The 17376-nt window shown below is 48.0% G+C and overlaps 2 protein-coding genes across 2 annotated transcripts in view; one reads left to right on the forward strand and one right to left on the reverse strand.

The window, feature by feature from the left end:
• LOC119165910 (golgin subfamily A member 1) overlaps window positions 1–17376 on the forward strand; it is a 687968-nt gene that overhangs the window by 435217 nt on the left and 235375 nt on the right. The window lies entirely within an intron of this gene.
• On the reverse strand, window positions 167–4379 carry LOC142786826 (uncharacterized). Its single transcript, XM_075884501.1, has 2 exons — window positions 3521–4379; window positions 167–1546 (listed from the first exon to the last, which is right to left on the reverse strand). The coding sequence occupies exons 1-2, from the start codon at window positions 3568–3570 to the stop codon at window positions 1165–1167; spliced, it is 432 nt and encodes a 143-aa protein (XP_075740616.1). The 5' UTR covers window positions 3571–4379; the 3' UTR covers window positions 167–1164.

Genomic DNA, 17376 nt, shown 5'->3' on the forward strand with positions numbered 1-17376 from the left:
TGCATCTTATCTGAATAGGTGAGTGTCTATAACATTTCTACTTGTGTTTATTATGTACTACGTCCGTCTGCTTCGTAACATTCTCCCAATTTTAATGTGACATATCGAACTTTTTTATTCGTGCTTTGCATATCATCAATTCCCACTGTACGTGGGGTCTGCCAGTTTTCTTGCACTTTTGTTTTTCGTTAAAGCATCGGAACAATGCCTTTTTCACAGGGGGCCGATGCCACATTCCCTCGACAAATTTTGTCATCGCCCCATGTTACTGTCAATGATTCTCAGCGCGAACCCCACCTGCAATGTCCGAGAAGCATCAGGACTGCTGTAGATCATTTTGTTAAGATTATGCCCACTTCGCAAACATTACAGATTATTCTGGAACCTACATATTCGCTAACGATACCACTAGAATATTTGATGGCGCGTGTATAAATGCCGACACGCTTTGCCGCTTGTCTGTTGATCGGCAGCCAACAGTCTGCTCACCACTATCAGTGGCAGTGCATTGCTGTAATCTGACCTTTACTTTCTTGGCCACAGGTTCAGCCAATTAAACAGCTTCATCTGAGCGTCGAGTCCGCTCCCTTTTGTCCGGGTAATGACTACGTGACAACCTTCAGAGCACAATATTGACTGCACTTGTTCTTCATACTCTTCACATACACTCTTCACCTGTATATTGTCACGATGAATCACAAGTACTGGGGGTTTATTAAACCACCGAATAGCTAGCGCTGGAACAATGTGTCAGTTGTGGCTGGCTTTCGAGTCGAGAAGAAGCACGCGATCTTCTTTCTTTCCTCCAGATGGTGGAGCCGCTCTTGCAGTCGACCCACTACGTGTGGGTGGTATTATCCCCCCTTTAGAAAATAGAAAAAAAAGTCTCAAAAGAGGGAAAGAAAAGTACATAGCACCACCCCGATGTTACGACACAGACACGTGAAAAAAAAAAAAAAAGAAATTGGAAATTCGAATAAAGTAAAAGTAGAAATTAACAAGCGTGCCAATATAGGAAAAATGAATGAACAAAGAAGCAAGTTCACAAAAATAAATAAATAACACAAAGAAGAGTGTACGGCAAGGAAAAAGTTATGAATAACGCGCAATAAATGGTTTCATGCGCAACACATGAACGACGTCCGGCCTCGGTCGTGTCCTGCTCTATGCCTGCGATGTTGAGTCCAGAACCACTTTGTAATTCACGTCACTCACGCGGCCTGACACTTTATATGTGCCAAAGTACCGGCTCAGTAACTTTTCTCTAAGGCCACGCCGGCAGACGGGCGTCCACACCCAAACTTGGTCTCCGGGGTTGTAAAACACTTCTCTGTGGCGGGTATTATAGCGCCGTGCATCTGCCTGCTGTTGCTGGCCGATGTGTAGTCGCGTGAGCTGCTGGGCTTCCTCAGCACGCTCTGCGAATCCTTCGGCGTCAGTTGGCAACTCGTCTTCGTCTTGACACGTGTGGGGTCTCAACGTGGCGAGCGCACGCCACGCCATGCTCTTGGAGTGAAAGGACACAGTAGACACAGTCGGTACGAACCTGAAAAAACACATACATTTATTTAGCTAATTTACAACGACGATATCGTCTGCCGAATGATGCATCGATCGTTATCAACACGTGAAGTCATCATTACACAAAATTACCAAACACTCAAACAACATAACACACAAAGCACACAAAAGGCGGCATCGCCAACGCTTCACTCACCACGTGGGCCTACCGCAGGCGGCCCGCGGGGCTGGCCACGGCAGACCCACTGCGAGAGACAACCGTTCGCAGCAACCGCCACGCGCAGAAAAGACTCGCTTAACTCTCGCCCGCCACCAAGGCCTGCCTTCCGCCAGAAGTCACCGCCGGCGCTACCACACCACCAACAGTGGTACTCAACGCGAACACAATGCCATCTATAGCCCGGTGGTCGTCACCCGAAATGCGGCCTTGGGGTGAGACACGTGTGCCACACGACACAAACAACTTTACAAGGGTTGTCAGTACTCCCACATTTCCGCAACCTTAAATCAAACCATATCCCAAAAACAAAGATCAGTTACACAAGCTTTAACAAAAAAAATGATATCTCATGTCCATAATGTCCTTGCACCACGACACCGCCGCTGGTCGACATTGCTGCACTGTCCGGCTCGACTTCACCTCAGTACCGGCCCCGCAACAGCAAAAGTGCCGTCGGCGCAACGAACCGTCGCTAGCGCCGACACGTCTTCCTGTTGCGACCAGTACTCACGGGGGCGCCAGACTGCAGGCAGTTGCGCAGGTCCCAGGCATCTCCATGGCCCGACCTCACAACCGCATTCCTGGCCAGCGACGCTGACGATGCGCAGAAGACAGCCGGCCGTGGATGTGATCCCTCCCGCTTAATACACCAACAATGAAAAAAACTCGAAAGGAACAATGGAGCAGGGCCTAGAGATGGGAGCTTCGGGCTTTTCAGCCACTTGGTACGATGGTCAGTACTGCTAGCTAATACATCAGCGGAGGCCGAGATGCCCATCAAAACAAAACAGAAATCACTTTTTGCTAACTTGTGCATCGCAAGATAAAAAAAAGTGAGGGAAGCACAGCGCAACACCTCAATGCCACGATCCACCTAGTTGTGCCACGTGCGACAGGCGGCTGCGCAGAGCCTTAGGCCTAATGAGTTGCTCGGCAACAACCGGCATCCACGCAGCACCCAGCCTAGGCGCAGAAGAGGCAACCGCAAGGAGACATCCACTCTGTGAGGTGGCCCTATCGCCCGCCGCACACAGCAGCTTACCGAGCCATCAGCATCTGCCGCCCCGAGCGGTGTCATGACGCCTCGGCGTCGAGCCGCAATACAAGACAGCAACGACGCCCAGCTCACTTCCCTGAGCCCAAAGAGATAGAAGAAGCTATTTACAGAAAATCTGACCACCCACGAGGCTTCCGTACTCACTCGCTTCGGGCCTGGCCTACAAACCACGTGCTATAGGCCTCGCTCACCCCAGGATGCGGACCGCATGGCTCTCGTCCCGATTCAACAACGGTTTTGAAAACTAACACAACAAAAAAAAACACCTGTGAGCAGAAAAAAAAAATTAAAACTCAACCTGCCGACAAGTTCAACACGTTACAAAACCAATCTCCTCGCTTCTCAGCAGAGAACATCGCCGACGCTAGCAAAGAAGTCCCCCTAGGCCTACTCTACTTCGGTGCTAACGAAAGCTTGTACTGAACCGCAAAAACTGTCGCCCGATACTCCAAGAGCTCCACGTTGGGCAGCGAGTGTGGGGTCTCGACGTGGCGAACGAGTGCCACGCCACGCTTTTAGAGTTAACGGACACAGCAGACGCGGTCGGTACAAACCAACAACTTACATTTATTTGACTAATTTATGAAGGACGATATCATTCGCCGAATTGATACATCAATCGTAATCAACACACTAGGTCGTCTTTACACAATAACACGACAAACACACAACATGACAAAACACTAACACACCCAACGCGGCGTCGCCAACGCATGACTCACCACGTGGGCCTACTGCAGGCGGCCCGCGGTGTCGTCCACGGCAGACCCATTGCGAGAGACAACCGTTTGCGGCAACCGCCACGCGCAGAAGAGACTCGCTCAACTCTCACCCGCCACCAAGGCCTGCCTTCCGCCAGGGGTCACCGCCAGAGCTACAACTCTACCAACAGTGGTACTCAACGCGAACACAACGCCATCTATCGTCCGGCGATTGTCACTCCCGAAGTACGGCTTCTGTGCGAGACACGTGCGCCACGCGGCGCAAACAACTTTACAGGGGGAGGTTAGCACCCCCTCACACGGTAGCATAGAGTCCAGCATGGTCTGCACTTCGCGGCCGTAGAGAAGCCGAAATGGCCTGAATCGAGTGGTCTCTTGCACGGCGGTATTATACGCAAAGGTCACGTAAGGTAAGATCTGGTGTCATGTTTTGTGCTGTACGTCGATGTACATTAAGATCATGTCTGCGATGGTCTTATTCAGTCGCTCGGTAAGTCCGTTGGTTTGTGGGTGGTACGCAGTTGTCTCTCGGTGTCTGGTGTTGCTCAGTTTGAAAACTTCGTAAGCGTCGCTGTGAATGCCGTCCCTCCATCCGTCATTATACTAGAAGAAGTGTGTCGTAACACGATGTGGCGCATGAAAAATTCTGCTACCTCAAAAGCCGTGGCTCTTGGGATCGCCTGTGTCTCAGCGTAGCGTGTCAAATAGTGGGTCGCGATGATCACCCATTTGTTGCTGTTCGCAGACAGGGGAAATGGCCCGAGAATGTCCATGCCGACTTGGTCGAAAGGCGTGCAAGGTGCTTCAATAGGCTGAAGCAAACCAGCTGGCTTAACAGATGGTTGCTTTCGGCGCTGACATTCCCGACAGCTCTTCACGTACTTCTTGACGCTTGCCGAAAGTCCTGGCCAATAGTACCTCTCGCTCACTCTGGCAAGTGTCTGCGAGTAGCCCAGATGACCGGATGTGGGTTCGTCATGGCAAGTTGAGAGGATGTCGTCTCGCATGTCTCAAGGAATCACCATGAGGTAGGCACGGTTGTTCGAACGAGCGCTCTTCTTGTACAGCACACTGTCTCGAAGGCAGAACGACGGCAACGAGCAGAATAAATGACGAGGTATGATTGTGCCCTGGCCCTCTAAATGATCGATGATCGGACGAATCTGTGCATCATCTTGCTGTCGTTTGTTCAATTCTGATGAGCTAATGGCACCCAGGAAGCCTTCGTCTTTATCTGCTTCCTGACTGATGACATGAAGGGGTGCGCGTGACATTGTGTCAGCGTCTTCATGCTTACGGCCAGACTTATGGATGCTGGTGACATCAAATTCCTGTAGCCGCAAGCTCCACCGTGCTAGCCATCCTGAAGGGTCGCGCTGGCTTGCCAAGCAACAGAAGGCGTGGTGGTCCGTCACTATCTTGAAGGGACGACCATAAAGGTACGGGCGAAACTTGATGATTGCCCACACAACTGCGAGGCAGACACTCTTTCTCCGTAGTGGAATAATTCACCTCGGCACGGTATAGAGAGCGGCTGGCGTAGGCTATCACTTTTTCGATGTCCTCTTGAGGCTGAACGAGCACTGCACCAAGCCCAATGTTACTAGCGTCAGTATGGACCTTCGTGTCAGCATCATCGTCGAAATGAGCGAGAACGGGCGCTGATTGCATGCGCTGTCGCAGTTCATCAAAAGCTGCTTGTTCGTTTTCCCAGACAAACGGCATGTCGTCCCTTATGAGACAAGTCAGAGGTTCTGCTATCTGTGAAAAGTCATAAATGAACCGGCAATAGTAGGCGCACAAACCAAGGAAGCGCCAGGCGGCTTTCTTATCGACAGGAGCTGGTAATTCGGCAACAGCGGCAAGCTTGTCTGATTCGGGCCGGACTCCTTCGGCGCTAACTATATGTCCAAGAAATTTTAGTTCTTCATAGCCGAAGCGGCACTTCTGCGGCTTTAGTGTGAGGTCCGCCGATCGGATAGCCTCCAGCACGCTGTGTAGGCGGTGAAGGTGCTGCACGAAAGTGGCAGAGAAGACCACCACATCATCAAGGTAGACAAGACAAGTCTGCCACTTGAGCCCTGTGAGGACAGTGTCCATCAATCGCTGGAAAGTTGCCGGCGCTGAACACAAGCCGAAAGGGAGTACTCCAAATTGGTGTAGGCCGTCTGGAGTCACGAAGGCTGTCTTCTCGAGGTCTCGCTGATCTACCTCGATTTGCCAGTACGCGCTTTTGAGATTGAGAGAAGTAAAATAATGGGCACGACGAAGTCTATCCAGCGAATCGTCGATACGCCGCAGCGGGTACACATCCTTTTTGGTCACGTTGTTAAGATTTTGGTAGTCGACGCAGAAGCGTAGCAACCCGTCCTTCTTTTTGACAAGCACGACTGGAGATAACCACGGGCTGTTGGATGGTTCAATAACGCCTACGTCAAGCATCTCGCTGAATTGCGTAAATATCGCTTCACGTTCTTTAGCCGACATGCGGTAGGGGTTCTGGTGTATCAGGCGTGCGTCCTCGTACGTGATTATCCTGTGTTGAGTGATGGGCATCTGGCGGATCTTTCAGCAACTGTACTAAGCAAGACCTGTACTCGAGCATAAGCGTTCGCAGCGCAGTCTGGTTATTGGTGGACAGATCAGGATTGATGTCAATGTTGCTCATTGACGTGTCTGCATTATCCACTAGTTCTGACGTGAGACCACTGGTTACGTTTGCTACTTCGCGGGCAAACGCTATCGAAGTGCCACGGAAAAGGTGTGGATACTCGTTGCTAAAGTTGGTAACGAGCAATTCAGATTGGCCATCACGAACGTGTATTACACTTCTCGATACACAGATGCCTTGCTGCAGGAGGTGTTTTAAATTTGTCTCGGCAGACACATCGCCATCGCTCAAACCACAGCATGTTACGTCGACTAGAAGAACATTTGCTCGGGGAGGAAGCGTCACGCTCTGTTCAGAAATACGGAGTATGTCGACACGCCTTCCATCATCCTGCATGTTGATTGCTCGCTGGGCTGAGAACCTGACGCCGTGCTCTTGCAGATCAATGATAGCTCCATTTTCCTGCAGAAAGTCAACTCCCAGAATGACGTCACGGGAGCATTCACGTAGAACAAGGCAGCTTGCTACGAATGTATACCCTTGAATTTGTACTCTAGTTGTGCAGGCGCCCAATGGAGTAAGGACATGGCCACCAGCTGTGGGAATCTGCGAGTTATGCCACGGGGTGATTACTTTCTTCAGCTGCGTTGTCAGTTTCTCACTTAGTATGGAATAGTCAGCGCCGGTGTCCACTAACGCAATAACTACACAACCATCAATTGTTACTGCTATGTCGAGTGAAAGCCGGCTATCCTTTGCAGCATCAGGTGATGGCGGACCAGTTTCTGTTCGGTTCTGGGTCAATAGGAGGTCTTCAGCGCTTCGACGTTCAGCGACCCCGCCCCAAGAGGTCGCTTCGGCTAGTTTTCCTGGTGGGGGCTAGGAGATCGTGTGGTAGAATACCGCTGGGGCGTTGATGAAAATCGCCTTGGCGATGGTGAGCGCGACTGGCGCCCGGCAGACGGTGGCGCATGCTGCTGGGAGAGGTAAGCTGCTGGTAAGAGGACGCAGCTGTATCAGGAGGCAAGGTGATCCGGAGGGCCTGGCGCAGCTCATCCTTGATCACAGTTACAATAGAGGTAACCGTAGGATGAGGTGTTACACCAGCCTTTTGCAACTCTTCACGTACAATATTACGGATGAGTTCACGTAGGAAGTCATTGCTGGTCCCAGCGGCGCTGAAAATGTCAGCAGTGGACGTGCCAATGGCTTGCCTGTCGTATTGGTTGGATCGCTGCTGCAGCATTTTTTCCATTGTCACGGCTTCGGACAAGAACTCCGCGACCGTCTTCAGGGGGCTTCACACGAGGCCGGCAAAAAGCTGGTCCTTGACACCGCGCATCAAGTGATGCAAATTCTTGTCTTCCGTCATTCTTTTCTTGAATCTGCCTGTCGGAAGAGGCGCGTCATATCTTTGATGCACGCGGTCGCAGTTTCGTTTGGCGACTGGACGCGGGCAAAAATAGCTCGTTCAGCTCTTTCTTGGCAGTCAGCGCTGGCATATGTCTGCAGAAGTCTACGAGAGAATTCGGGCCACGTCGTCAGCTCCTCCTGTCGATTTTGATACCACGTGCATGCCCCCGTCTTCGAGATAGAAGTAGACACGACCCAGTTTTTCCCAGTCGTCCCACTGATTCAAGGTGGCTACGCGCTCGAAGTCCGCCAACCAGTCCTCAACGTCCTCGCGCTCCGTACCATGGAACGTCGCCGGTGCCTTTGGGCTTTCCAACGTATAGCGGTTCGACGATGTGCTTCCTGTGCCAGTTGGCAAGGTTTACACCGAAGTGCTGGTTATGTTTGTTGACGTGGTGGGAGCAGTATTGTCAACTTCCGGAGGCAATACCCTGATTCAGTGGCTGGTCCGATGTACGGGAGTATTGACTGGCACTGGACTCGTATAACGGCTTCCTGGGGGGGTCTGCAGCATCCGTGAGACTACCCAGCACCTTCCACCAATTCATCACGATGAATCACAAGTACTGGGGGTTTATTAAACCACCGAATAGCTAGCGCTGGGACGATGCGTGAGTCGTGGCTGGCTCTCGAGTCGAGAAGAAGCACACGATCTTCTTTTTTTCCTCCAGATGTTAGAGCCGCTCTTGCAGTCGACCCACTACGTGTGGGTGGCAATATAATCACCATCACTGGGAGCACCTTCTTTCTTTGAAGAAGTGGTCACTTGGCTCAGCTGAACAAACAGGGTCAAGACCACTACCTTGCAATGCAATTCGAAAAGATGTAGCTTGCTAACACAGACACACAATGGAAGTCAGGATACCACAACACTTAATAATTAAAAAATGAAGATGCGCACAATGGTGAAAAAGAAAGAAGACACAAAAACGTTTTTGCCTACCTTCAGTTGATGGTATAGGCATCGAAACTTGGGCAAGTTGGCAGGGCATAACTCAAAATACGAACAGTGCAACCTAGTAGTAGTTATAAGTTATAGCGTAACTATATGAAAGCAGGAAACAAGAACAGGAAAGAGCCCTGTTGCCTTTCCTTGTTTCTTGCTTCCATATAGTTACGCTGTAACTTCTACTAGGTTGCGCTGATAGTATTTTCAGTTGGTATAGGGGTTTGTGGTGTCCTGACTTCCTTGTGTTTGCATGCCCCATCTTTTTTTACAATGAATACGTACCAACTAGCTCGGCTCTCTTTTATTGCAAAACATATACTAGCGTATCTTGTGAATTCAGCATCTTTGAATAGTTTATTTGTTTCGAGCCATATGGACTTCTAGGCAAATACAAAAAACCAATATTTTAGTATTATTTTCGTTTAAAAAGCTCAGTATAGAATGAGTTGAAAGGAAAGTGTTTTAGAATTTGATAAAATTTCTTGGTTAGTAATGAACGACATTACTGTCGATCAAAAATTTCGTAGTTAGTAACAGACGACAATACTGTCGATTATCATGTCATAATTTTTGCCGCAGTGCACAGGACGAGAGCAAACTAACAGCATTTACCCCTCGACACTTAACACGCTGTTTAAACAAAAACGAGGAACCTAATCACAGGTACAGATATGAGAGCAAACTGGGGACTTGTTAGTTCTCAGTTCTTGAAAAGTGCACTCATTGCAAACGGCACCCGACCGAGTGTTCGGGGCACATTTGTTCATCATGTGAGCCTGCCTCACCAAGGTGAGCTATGCACATGCACGTGCGCACACACATCTCCGTCAGCCTTCGTCAATCCCGGCTGCGGCGGCTGCATTTCCGATGGAGGCGGAAATGCTGTAGGCCTGTGTGCTCAGATTTGAGTGCACGTTTAAGGATCCCAGGTCGTGGAAATTTCCGGAGCCGTCCACTACGGCGTCTCTCATAATCATATGGTGGTTTTGGGAGGTTAAACTTCACATATCAATCATCAATCAGCCTTAGTCAATCGCCACGGCAGCAGTGCCTGTGTGTGTCGGACCTGCGCAGCGACGGTAAGATAAATCAGTGCTTAGCTTACTGCATGAGGTACAATGAGCTCGAACTCAGGCATGAAAAACACCAGGAACATACATCGGTTACATAGCTACCCATGTAGTGAACAGTGACAAGAGAGTGAAATGGGCTGGGTGCCACATCGGCAGTTGATTACTTGCCCTGTTATTAATGTTACCGACAGCTAGAACAAAAAGCCGCCAAGTCGCGAACATGTGATACATTATGTACAGACTACCTTTACAACAACGACAACGAATAACTTCACCCGTGGTTGCTTCATGAGACGGCTGGTGACGTAGGTGTGAGCCTCCAACAATTTGTGGCTCTTTTATTGTTCTCTTGTTAGGAAGTTTGTCCCGTGAACGCGAGAGCCAAGTGCGTACACTGTACACTAGGATAAGGCCCAACACTATTTGAGATGTAGCCCTTGGATAGCGTCAAGGCACCTTGCCACCGCATTTTGCTTTTTTAATGATGTACAGTCTTCCTCAAAAGTTCCTAGGCCTTACTTATAGATACGTATGATAGTGGCCTGGTAACATTTAAGCCCTCCCCCCTCCCTGTGCTTTTTAAGCACAGTGTCAAACGGTGACTTAACATAGTCACTGAGCTACATCTTTTACAGAACACACCAGAGCGAAATGGTTGGTATTTTCATCACATTATTAACATGTAGTAACAAGGTGTCTTTGTCTAGGCACTTTTAAAAGTTCACGCAGCATGTAAAAAAGAAAAATTCGAATAACGTGGTAGTGTAGATGCAACACATGACGACACGGAATGCCATAAAACACCACTCAATACCCGTCACATAAACACAGTGACAAGCACAGGTCGTTCGCTATGTAAAAACCTGAAAAATAGTGCCCGGTTCAGTGCACCAGAATGCCACATTCAAATCAGATCAAATGTTTATTTCCACCATGTGTAATCTCACAGATGGAGGACAATGAAAAAAAAGCTGTTGAGAGGCAGGCGTCTCGACTAGTTCGTAACCCAACGTAATCTTGGCGTGTAGGCGACATAAAAAAAAAACAGTTACCAATTAAGAAACTAATGATTTGTTCAGAATAATAACAGTACACAAAAGCCTGCAAAAAAAAAGCATACAAGAATGCGATGCCAGGATCAATAAATTTAGTCTTCTTTACAAAGTAGCTGAGGAACAAGAAAACAAATCAAGATCTATTAACCGAAGATGCTTTAACAATGATGATAAAGAGTAACGCAAACGCATAGCTGCGAACTTTTTCGATTTTCACGTAAAATGTACGAATTTTGACCACGCTTACAAATCTACAAATCTTGCCTGAAACTTTAGGAAAAATAATTCATTTCTGATAAAGAAGTATAAAATTAGTTAAATAGCGTGGCCTTTACGAGTGGCTATGGAACATCGCCGTATAGTTGCAAAGGCCGCAAAAACAGTGTTGTGCTATATTCCGCCACCAGGAGAGAACAATATGTGTTGGTGTTATCATCATCACATACATGCCAAGTATCCTGGATTGTCCAGGAGACTCCCAGATTTCGACCGTTTTTTCTGTTTGTACATCGCCATGAAAATCTCCCGGAAATCAAAATTTGCGCGTGAGATCTGGCCGCATTGACAAAAATTCAGGTCAGCACGTTCTAGGCTTTTTGCGAGCCCACCGCATTTTCCTATAAACAAGTTTGAGGAGCATTCATCTAAACGTACAGTAGAGCCTCAGTGGTGCGAAACCACGGCAGATACTAATTCGTGAAATTTTCCAGCCAAATTCATGTGCCCATCGAAATTCGAATGTTCCCAACACTTTTTTTAATCGAGGCGTGTGATATTATACAGTTAAACCTGTTTATAACGAACCTTTATATATCGAATTTCTAGATATAACGAAGTTTCTCTATTCCCCGCCGTCGCTCCATAGAAGCAAATGTATTTGCGACCTCTATGTAACAAAGTAACTGTGGGAGACAACCTTGTTATAGCGAATTTTCTCACTGACAATCTTGGAGTTTTGCTCCGCATTTCGGCATTTTGGTACGAGCATGCATCTTCCGCCCCTGTCACACGCGAATGCGGCTCGCGTGAGGCGGGCCTGCGCCTTACGAGCCGGCTTTGCCCTCTTTCTCGCCGCTACGGTCACATGCGCAGCTGTTCCCCCCCTCCAAACCAAAATAAAAAAAAACTAATTTCGCGCATTGGCAGTGACAAGCTTTTAGTTAGCGTCACATATGTTGGGCCGCACTGCATATGGAGGGCGCTTTACCGAATAGTTTCCGCGCTAACCGTGTTTGTGTTCGTGTTGTTCGCTCTTCGTTTTTGACGCTGTGAGTGCGTGCATAGTTTCACTGCACGCGCATGGTGTGTCCTCCCCCCGATGACGTTCAGCTTTGCTTTTATTTTTTATTTTCTTATGTATATGGGCAGTTTCGTCTGCATTTTTGCCACCACTGCCTTCATTCACTGTATATGTGTACAAACCTATATATATGGAAAATAAAGAAAAAAAACAGCCGCTCGTATTGGCGCTCAGCTCGTCACGATGTGGGGACAGGTGCTTATCTCCCGCGCATACTTTGCCCCGCGAATGCGGAGGGGGAAGAGGAGGTTAGATGCTTGTGCGTGTGGGCTTATCCTTGGGTGGGGAGAATAGCGCGCCTTCGACTTTGACCGAAACAATTGCTTTTGCTCTTTTCACATAGTCTCTTCGCATTGACACCACACTGACATTCGCCAAGATAGCAAGCGTGCCAGCGATCGCGACTGTCCTTAAAATCCAAGTTCATTATTGCTGTAAGCTAGCCGGTAGTCGACAGAAAAAAGCCTTTATTGCTGAGGTGACGGTGATCCTATGTTAGCAGAGACGTGATGCAAAGGTCACGTGTGCATCGTGCTTGATGCTTGGCCTGGTGACATCATGCTGGCGCAGCTCTGCTACATCTCCCCTTTCTGGACCAAGAACAAGCCTTAATGTCTTTCGGCTTGCGGGTACCAACGAGGCTCGCGTCGTTGCCTTGTGCTGCGGCGTAGGGCTTGTGTAGGTCCTGCGGCTTCTTGATGCACTGGAATGGTGGCAGTGGCCTCCTGAGTTGGCATGATCCTGACATGCTCTCTTGTGCGACGAATTTTCTTAGCATCTTCAGTTTGCAAAACCGCGGAGCGCGGTTCATCCGCTGGCCGCAGGAAGACTGCTGGTGACCAAGTCCGCGTGATGGTGCTGTAGGTAGTGACCTCCTGGCCACGTGACAGAGGTGGTAGATCCCTGGTGCCGTGGTTGTAGTAGATTTTCTGCTTCCGACGTATGTCGCGAAGTCGTCCGTGGACCGTGCTGCTGGGCACTGTCTGGGGTTCCAAGTGGCTGCTTCGTACTGGCAGATGGGTCCGGGTCTGACGTCCCATCAGCCTCTGCACAGGAGACTTCAACACGTCATCATGGGGTGTGTTGCACCACTCTAGAAGAGCTGTATGAAAGTTGTGCATGTTAAAAGAACACTTCTTTAAAAGCTTCTTGGCTTCCTGCACAGCTCGTTCCATCAAGCCATTAGAACGTGGATGATAGGGACTTGAAGTAACATGTGTTACTCCTAGCTTTCTCAGATAATCCTTGAATTCTCCGCTGCAGAACGGTGGACCATTATCTGTGCGCAGTTTGACTGGTAATCCATGCACCGAGAAAACTTCGGAGCACCACGATGTGAGCATGCGCGCAGTTGTGCGCATTTTTCGCATCTCAAAAAAGAAAGAGTTGAAATCGACAATCAGGACAAACTGGCATGCACCACAGTAGAAAAATCGATTCCCACAATTTGCCATGGCAGAGTGGGGACTTCGTGGCACAAAAGTGGCATCTTTACGTTCCTCGGCTGATATTTCTGCACGCCTTGCACGCTTTGCAAAACTGTTCAACATCACCCGATACACTGGGCCAGAACATGACCGTTCCTGCTCTGGCTTTCATTTTCTGTGCTCGCGCATGCGCCGTGTGAAGGTTCATCATCTCCACTCTCTTAGACAGAGGTATGATTACCTTATTGCTGCGGAATACCAAGCCCTCCTGCGCATGTATCTCCTTCTGGTATGACCAGCACGCACGGACTTGATCAGGAACTTTTTGCTTCGTAAGGGGTCACGCAGTCTGGGCATATTCACAAAGCTTTGTCGAGGTGCAGTCGTCATTTGTTGCGGCAAGGAGGTCGTTCAGACGCTGCTCGGAACCTGAAACACAGTCAAGAACTTTTACTTGAAAGCGCTCTGTTTCTTCTTCCATGCGTTCTTTGCTAGGAAATCTTGATAAGGCATTAGCAAGGAACAGCTCCTTGCCAGGTTTGTACGTCACATTTATAGAGTATCGTTGCAATGTCAGACGCATGCGCTGCAACCGTAGCGGACACTGATGCAGAGGTTTGGAAAATATGAAAACTAAAGGTCGGTGATCAGTTTCAACAACTACGCTGTGCTGACCCAACAAATAGTTGTGAAACTTTCTACAAATGTGCACGATTGCAAGGGTTTCTTTCTCTATTTGTGCATATTTAACCTGGGTGTCTGTGAGCAATCTAGAAGAAAATGCAATGGGGTGGCCATCTTGCATAAGAACGGCGCCTACTCCCAATTGACTTGTATCAACTGAAAGTGTCACTTGTTTCTTGGGGTCAAAATAGCTCAAGATTGGCGCTGTTAGCAGAGACTGATGCAACATGTGAAAGCTTTCTTCTTGTTTTTCGGTCCAGACCCAGGCGATATCTTTGCGAAGCAATGTTCGGAGCGCGGAAGTTGTGACAGACATGTTGGGTATGAAGCGCTGCACGAAATTTATTGTGCCAAGAAAAATCTTTATTTCCTTACTGTTCTTGGGTGGGGCCATTTCCAGTATGCCTTGAACACGTTGTGGGTCAAGCTTCAGACCTTCGGTGGTAAAGATGTGGCCCAGGTAGCGAACCTCTGCCTGCAAAAAGGAGCATTTTTTTTTAAATTTAGCCATAGGTTGTATTCACGACAGAGGGACAATAGCTGTTCTAGGTTGTGGCCATGCTCTTCTTTAGTCTTTCCCCACAGCAGGATATCATCCATGACAACTGCGACACAGGGCAGTCCTTCTAGCATACAGTGCATCGCGGCCTGCAATATCTCTGGGGCAGAAGCGATACCGAAAGGCATGCGTAAAAAGCGATAGCAGCCATATGGTGTGCTCATCGTGCAAAGCTTCAAGCTCGAGTCTGAGAGCTTGATTTGCCAGAAACTTGCAGCCGCGTCAAGCCTTGAAAAAATTCTAGCTCTAGCGAGCCTCGGGGCTACGTCTTCTAGAGTTGGCATGGGGTAATGTTCACGCAGTAGGACTTTATTTAGCGCAGTTGGATCCAAACAGATGCAGACCTTGTCTTTCTTTACAACGGTAACCATGTAGCTAGATGACTCAGTTGGCTCAGTTACCTGTTGTATGACTTCTTGGTCTTCCATGCGCTGTAGTTCCTCTTTTACCTTGTCTTGAAGGGCTACCGGGACTCTCCGTGCCGGAACGACGACACCCACTGCACTGGGTTTGAGCTTCATAGTGTATTCCACATCATTTAGCTGCCCCAGTCCTGAGAAGACATCTGCGTAAGGCTGTGCAGACGAGTAAAGCTCGTCGCCATGAACGTTTTGTATACGACGTAAAAAGCCGAGGCGTTCTGCTACTGATCCACTTAAGGTGATGGGTACGTTCTGTTCCACAACAAAAAAGGATTCTTCCTGTGTCCGTGAATTGGTCGACAAACACAGACGGAGTTTCGCTTTTGTCGAGGTCTTGTGGCTAAAGAACGCCGTCAATGTCGCATCGCAAGCTTGCTGTGGCTTATCTGGTAGTTCCCTAGCGTCATTTTGCGAAATCACACAACAGTTCGCGGCCGTGTCTAATTTGCATGTGAATGCCTTTCCTTCAATGTTAACGGCCGCACTCCAGTGGTCTGCTGCTATTGTGCTGACTGTCAAAGTTTCCAAAAAGTAGTCTTCGTTATCCTCAATATGGACTAGTTGTGGAACATGGCAGCAACAGAAATAACCCGCCAAGAGTGTCCATATAATTGCAATAATAACATAGTTTTTTACTCTAAATTGAGTGTTCGGGGTAAGCTCTGCCTTCAGTTCCCTTTTGTTTAATTTGCCCGTTTATTTTCCGAATTTTCGTACCAAACCTGCATATAAAAAGAACTTCCATATAACAAATTTTTCTGTAAATTTATTAATTTCGTTATATTCAGGTTTTAACTGTAGTATATTCTATTCTAGTTCACTATATGTGATATGAACTTTAGTATTGATACTGTTGAACGAAGGCCGATCGAGAGCAGCATGCTCGAAGCTTTGGAAGTACGCATGTGACGAGCGCACGCACTGTTTTTTGCAGTGTGTGTGGTTGTCGTTGCCAGAACTGCTGTGGACAAAACTGCTGTCGTTCGACACAATCATGTATGGCGACCACGTACTGACAGAACTCCGAAAGTGTGCGCGCGGCCAACGCTCAACTAGTCAAATCAACACTGCTTTCCGCAAACTTTATGGCATAAACTGCAGCAGTTGCGATCATAAATAGCATAAAACGACTTAGTTTTGAAGACACGTGGATTGAAAATGAAATTACCATGCCATAACCGCCACGCACAAAACCGCGGTTGCGGTGATAGCGGTCTACGAACTTTAAGGGCACGTGGATGACGCAGCGGCAGAAGTGTTTTGGCGCTTCTGTTCGAAGAATCTAGTAGCGAGCAAAGCCAAAGCTTTGACCCTCGCTTTCATCGCAGCCAGCTGCACCATCCCATCCGTTCAAATGTGAAGACATACGCGAAATGTTTTGATGGAAACAAAATTTTTGCTTGTTGTTTTGATGATGTGATATTTCGGGAGCATTTGTCCTCTTCGTTTGAGGCTCTCACCTTACTGAAAAACCATATCATTGTCTGTTCAGCCACTACAAGCCATTATCTGACCACAACGTCCATGTTTGCACTTGCATTTGGGACTCACCCCCTCTTTTTTTGTGATGTTTTTGTTTTTTTTTGATGCCAAAAAAGGGGGAAAACATTTCAGCAGGTTGATTTGACTCATGGCAGCAAAACATGAGTATGCTTGTAGCTAAAGGCAAATCCATCACAGCTACAAAAAAAAAAAAAAAAAAAAACTTCCGGTAACCCCTCTCCCCTCTTTTGCTGCACAAGGATTCTACGAATTTCTCTGTTGCCAGGTTGGCAAGTATGCAAATCCTCTATGCCAGTATTCAGACCAGTAGTGATAACTTTCTGAAACGCTGCGTCTTGGTGGTTTAGAGGCTAAGGTACTCAATCGGCCGCTGACCCGCAGGTCGCGGGATCGAATCCTGGCATCAGCAGCTGCATTTTCGATGCAGGCGAAAATGCTGTAGGCTCGTGTGCTCAGATTTTAGTTCACGTTAACTAATCCCAGGTAGCTGAAATTTCCGGAGCCCTCCAGTACGGTGTCTTTCATAATCATATAGTGGTCTTGAGCCGTTAAACCCCATGTATCAATCAATCAATCAACTTTTCAAACTCGCTCTAACTACTTTATAGCAGTGGTCATTCGTTTCGAAATGTGCTAGGGTGTCTAAAATATGTATGTTATGTCTTACTCCATATTTATATATCAAACTAAGCTGATGATAGTATAACTTGTGACCTGTTATAATACCAGTTTCATGAAAGAAGCCTATGCTTCTCGCATTATATCCAGCATTGTAAACATTCCATAGATATTCTTTCTGCATAACGCAAACTTTTTGCAGATTAGAGAATGAAGTCGTACCCCAGACAAGTTGACAGTTA

The sequence above is a fragment of the Rhipicephalus microplus genome, unplaced genomic scaffold, assembly GCF_043290135.1.
Source record: "Rhipicephalus microplus isolate Deutch F79 unplaced genomic scaffold, USDA_Rmic scaffold_34, whole genome shotgun sequence".
NCBI classification, from domain to species: Eukaryota; Metazoa; Arthropoda; class Arachnida; order Ixodida; family Ixodidae; genus Rhipicephalus; species Rhipicephalus microplus.

What these genes read in the sequence shown, in the direction of transcription:
- LOC142786826 (XM_075884501.1), bottom strand. Translation starts at nt 3,570, where the DNA reads ATGGGTCTGCCGTGGACGACACCGCGGGCCGCCTGCAGTAGGCCCACG. An exon ending in GCCTGCAGTAGGCCCACGTG is followed by an intron (nt 1,547 to 3,520) that starts GTGAGTCATGCG and finishes GTGTTTTTTCAG; the next exon opens with GTTCGTACCGACTGTGTCTA.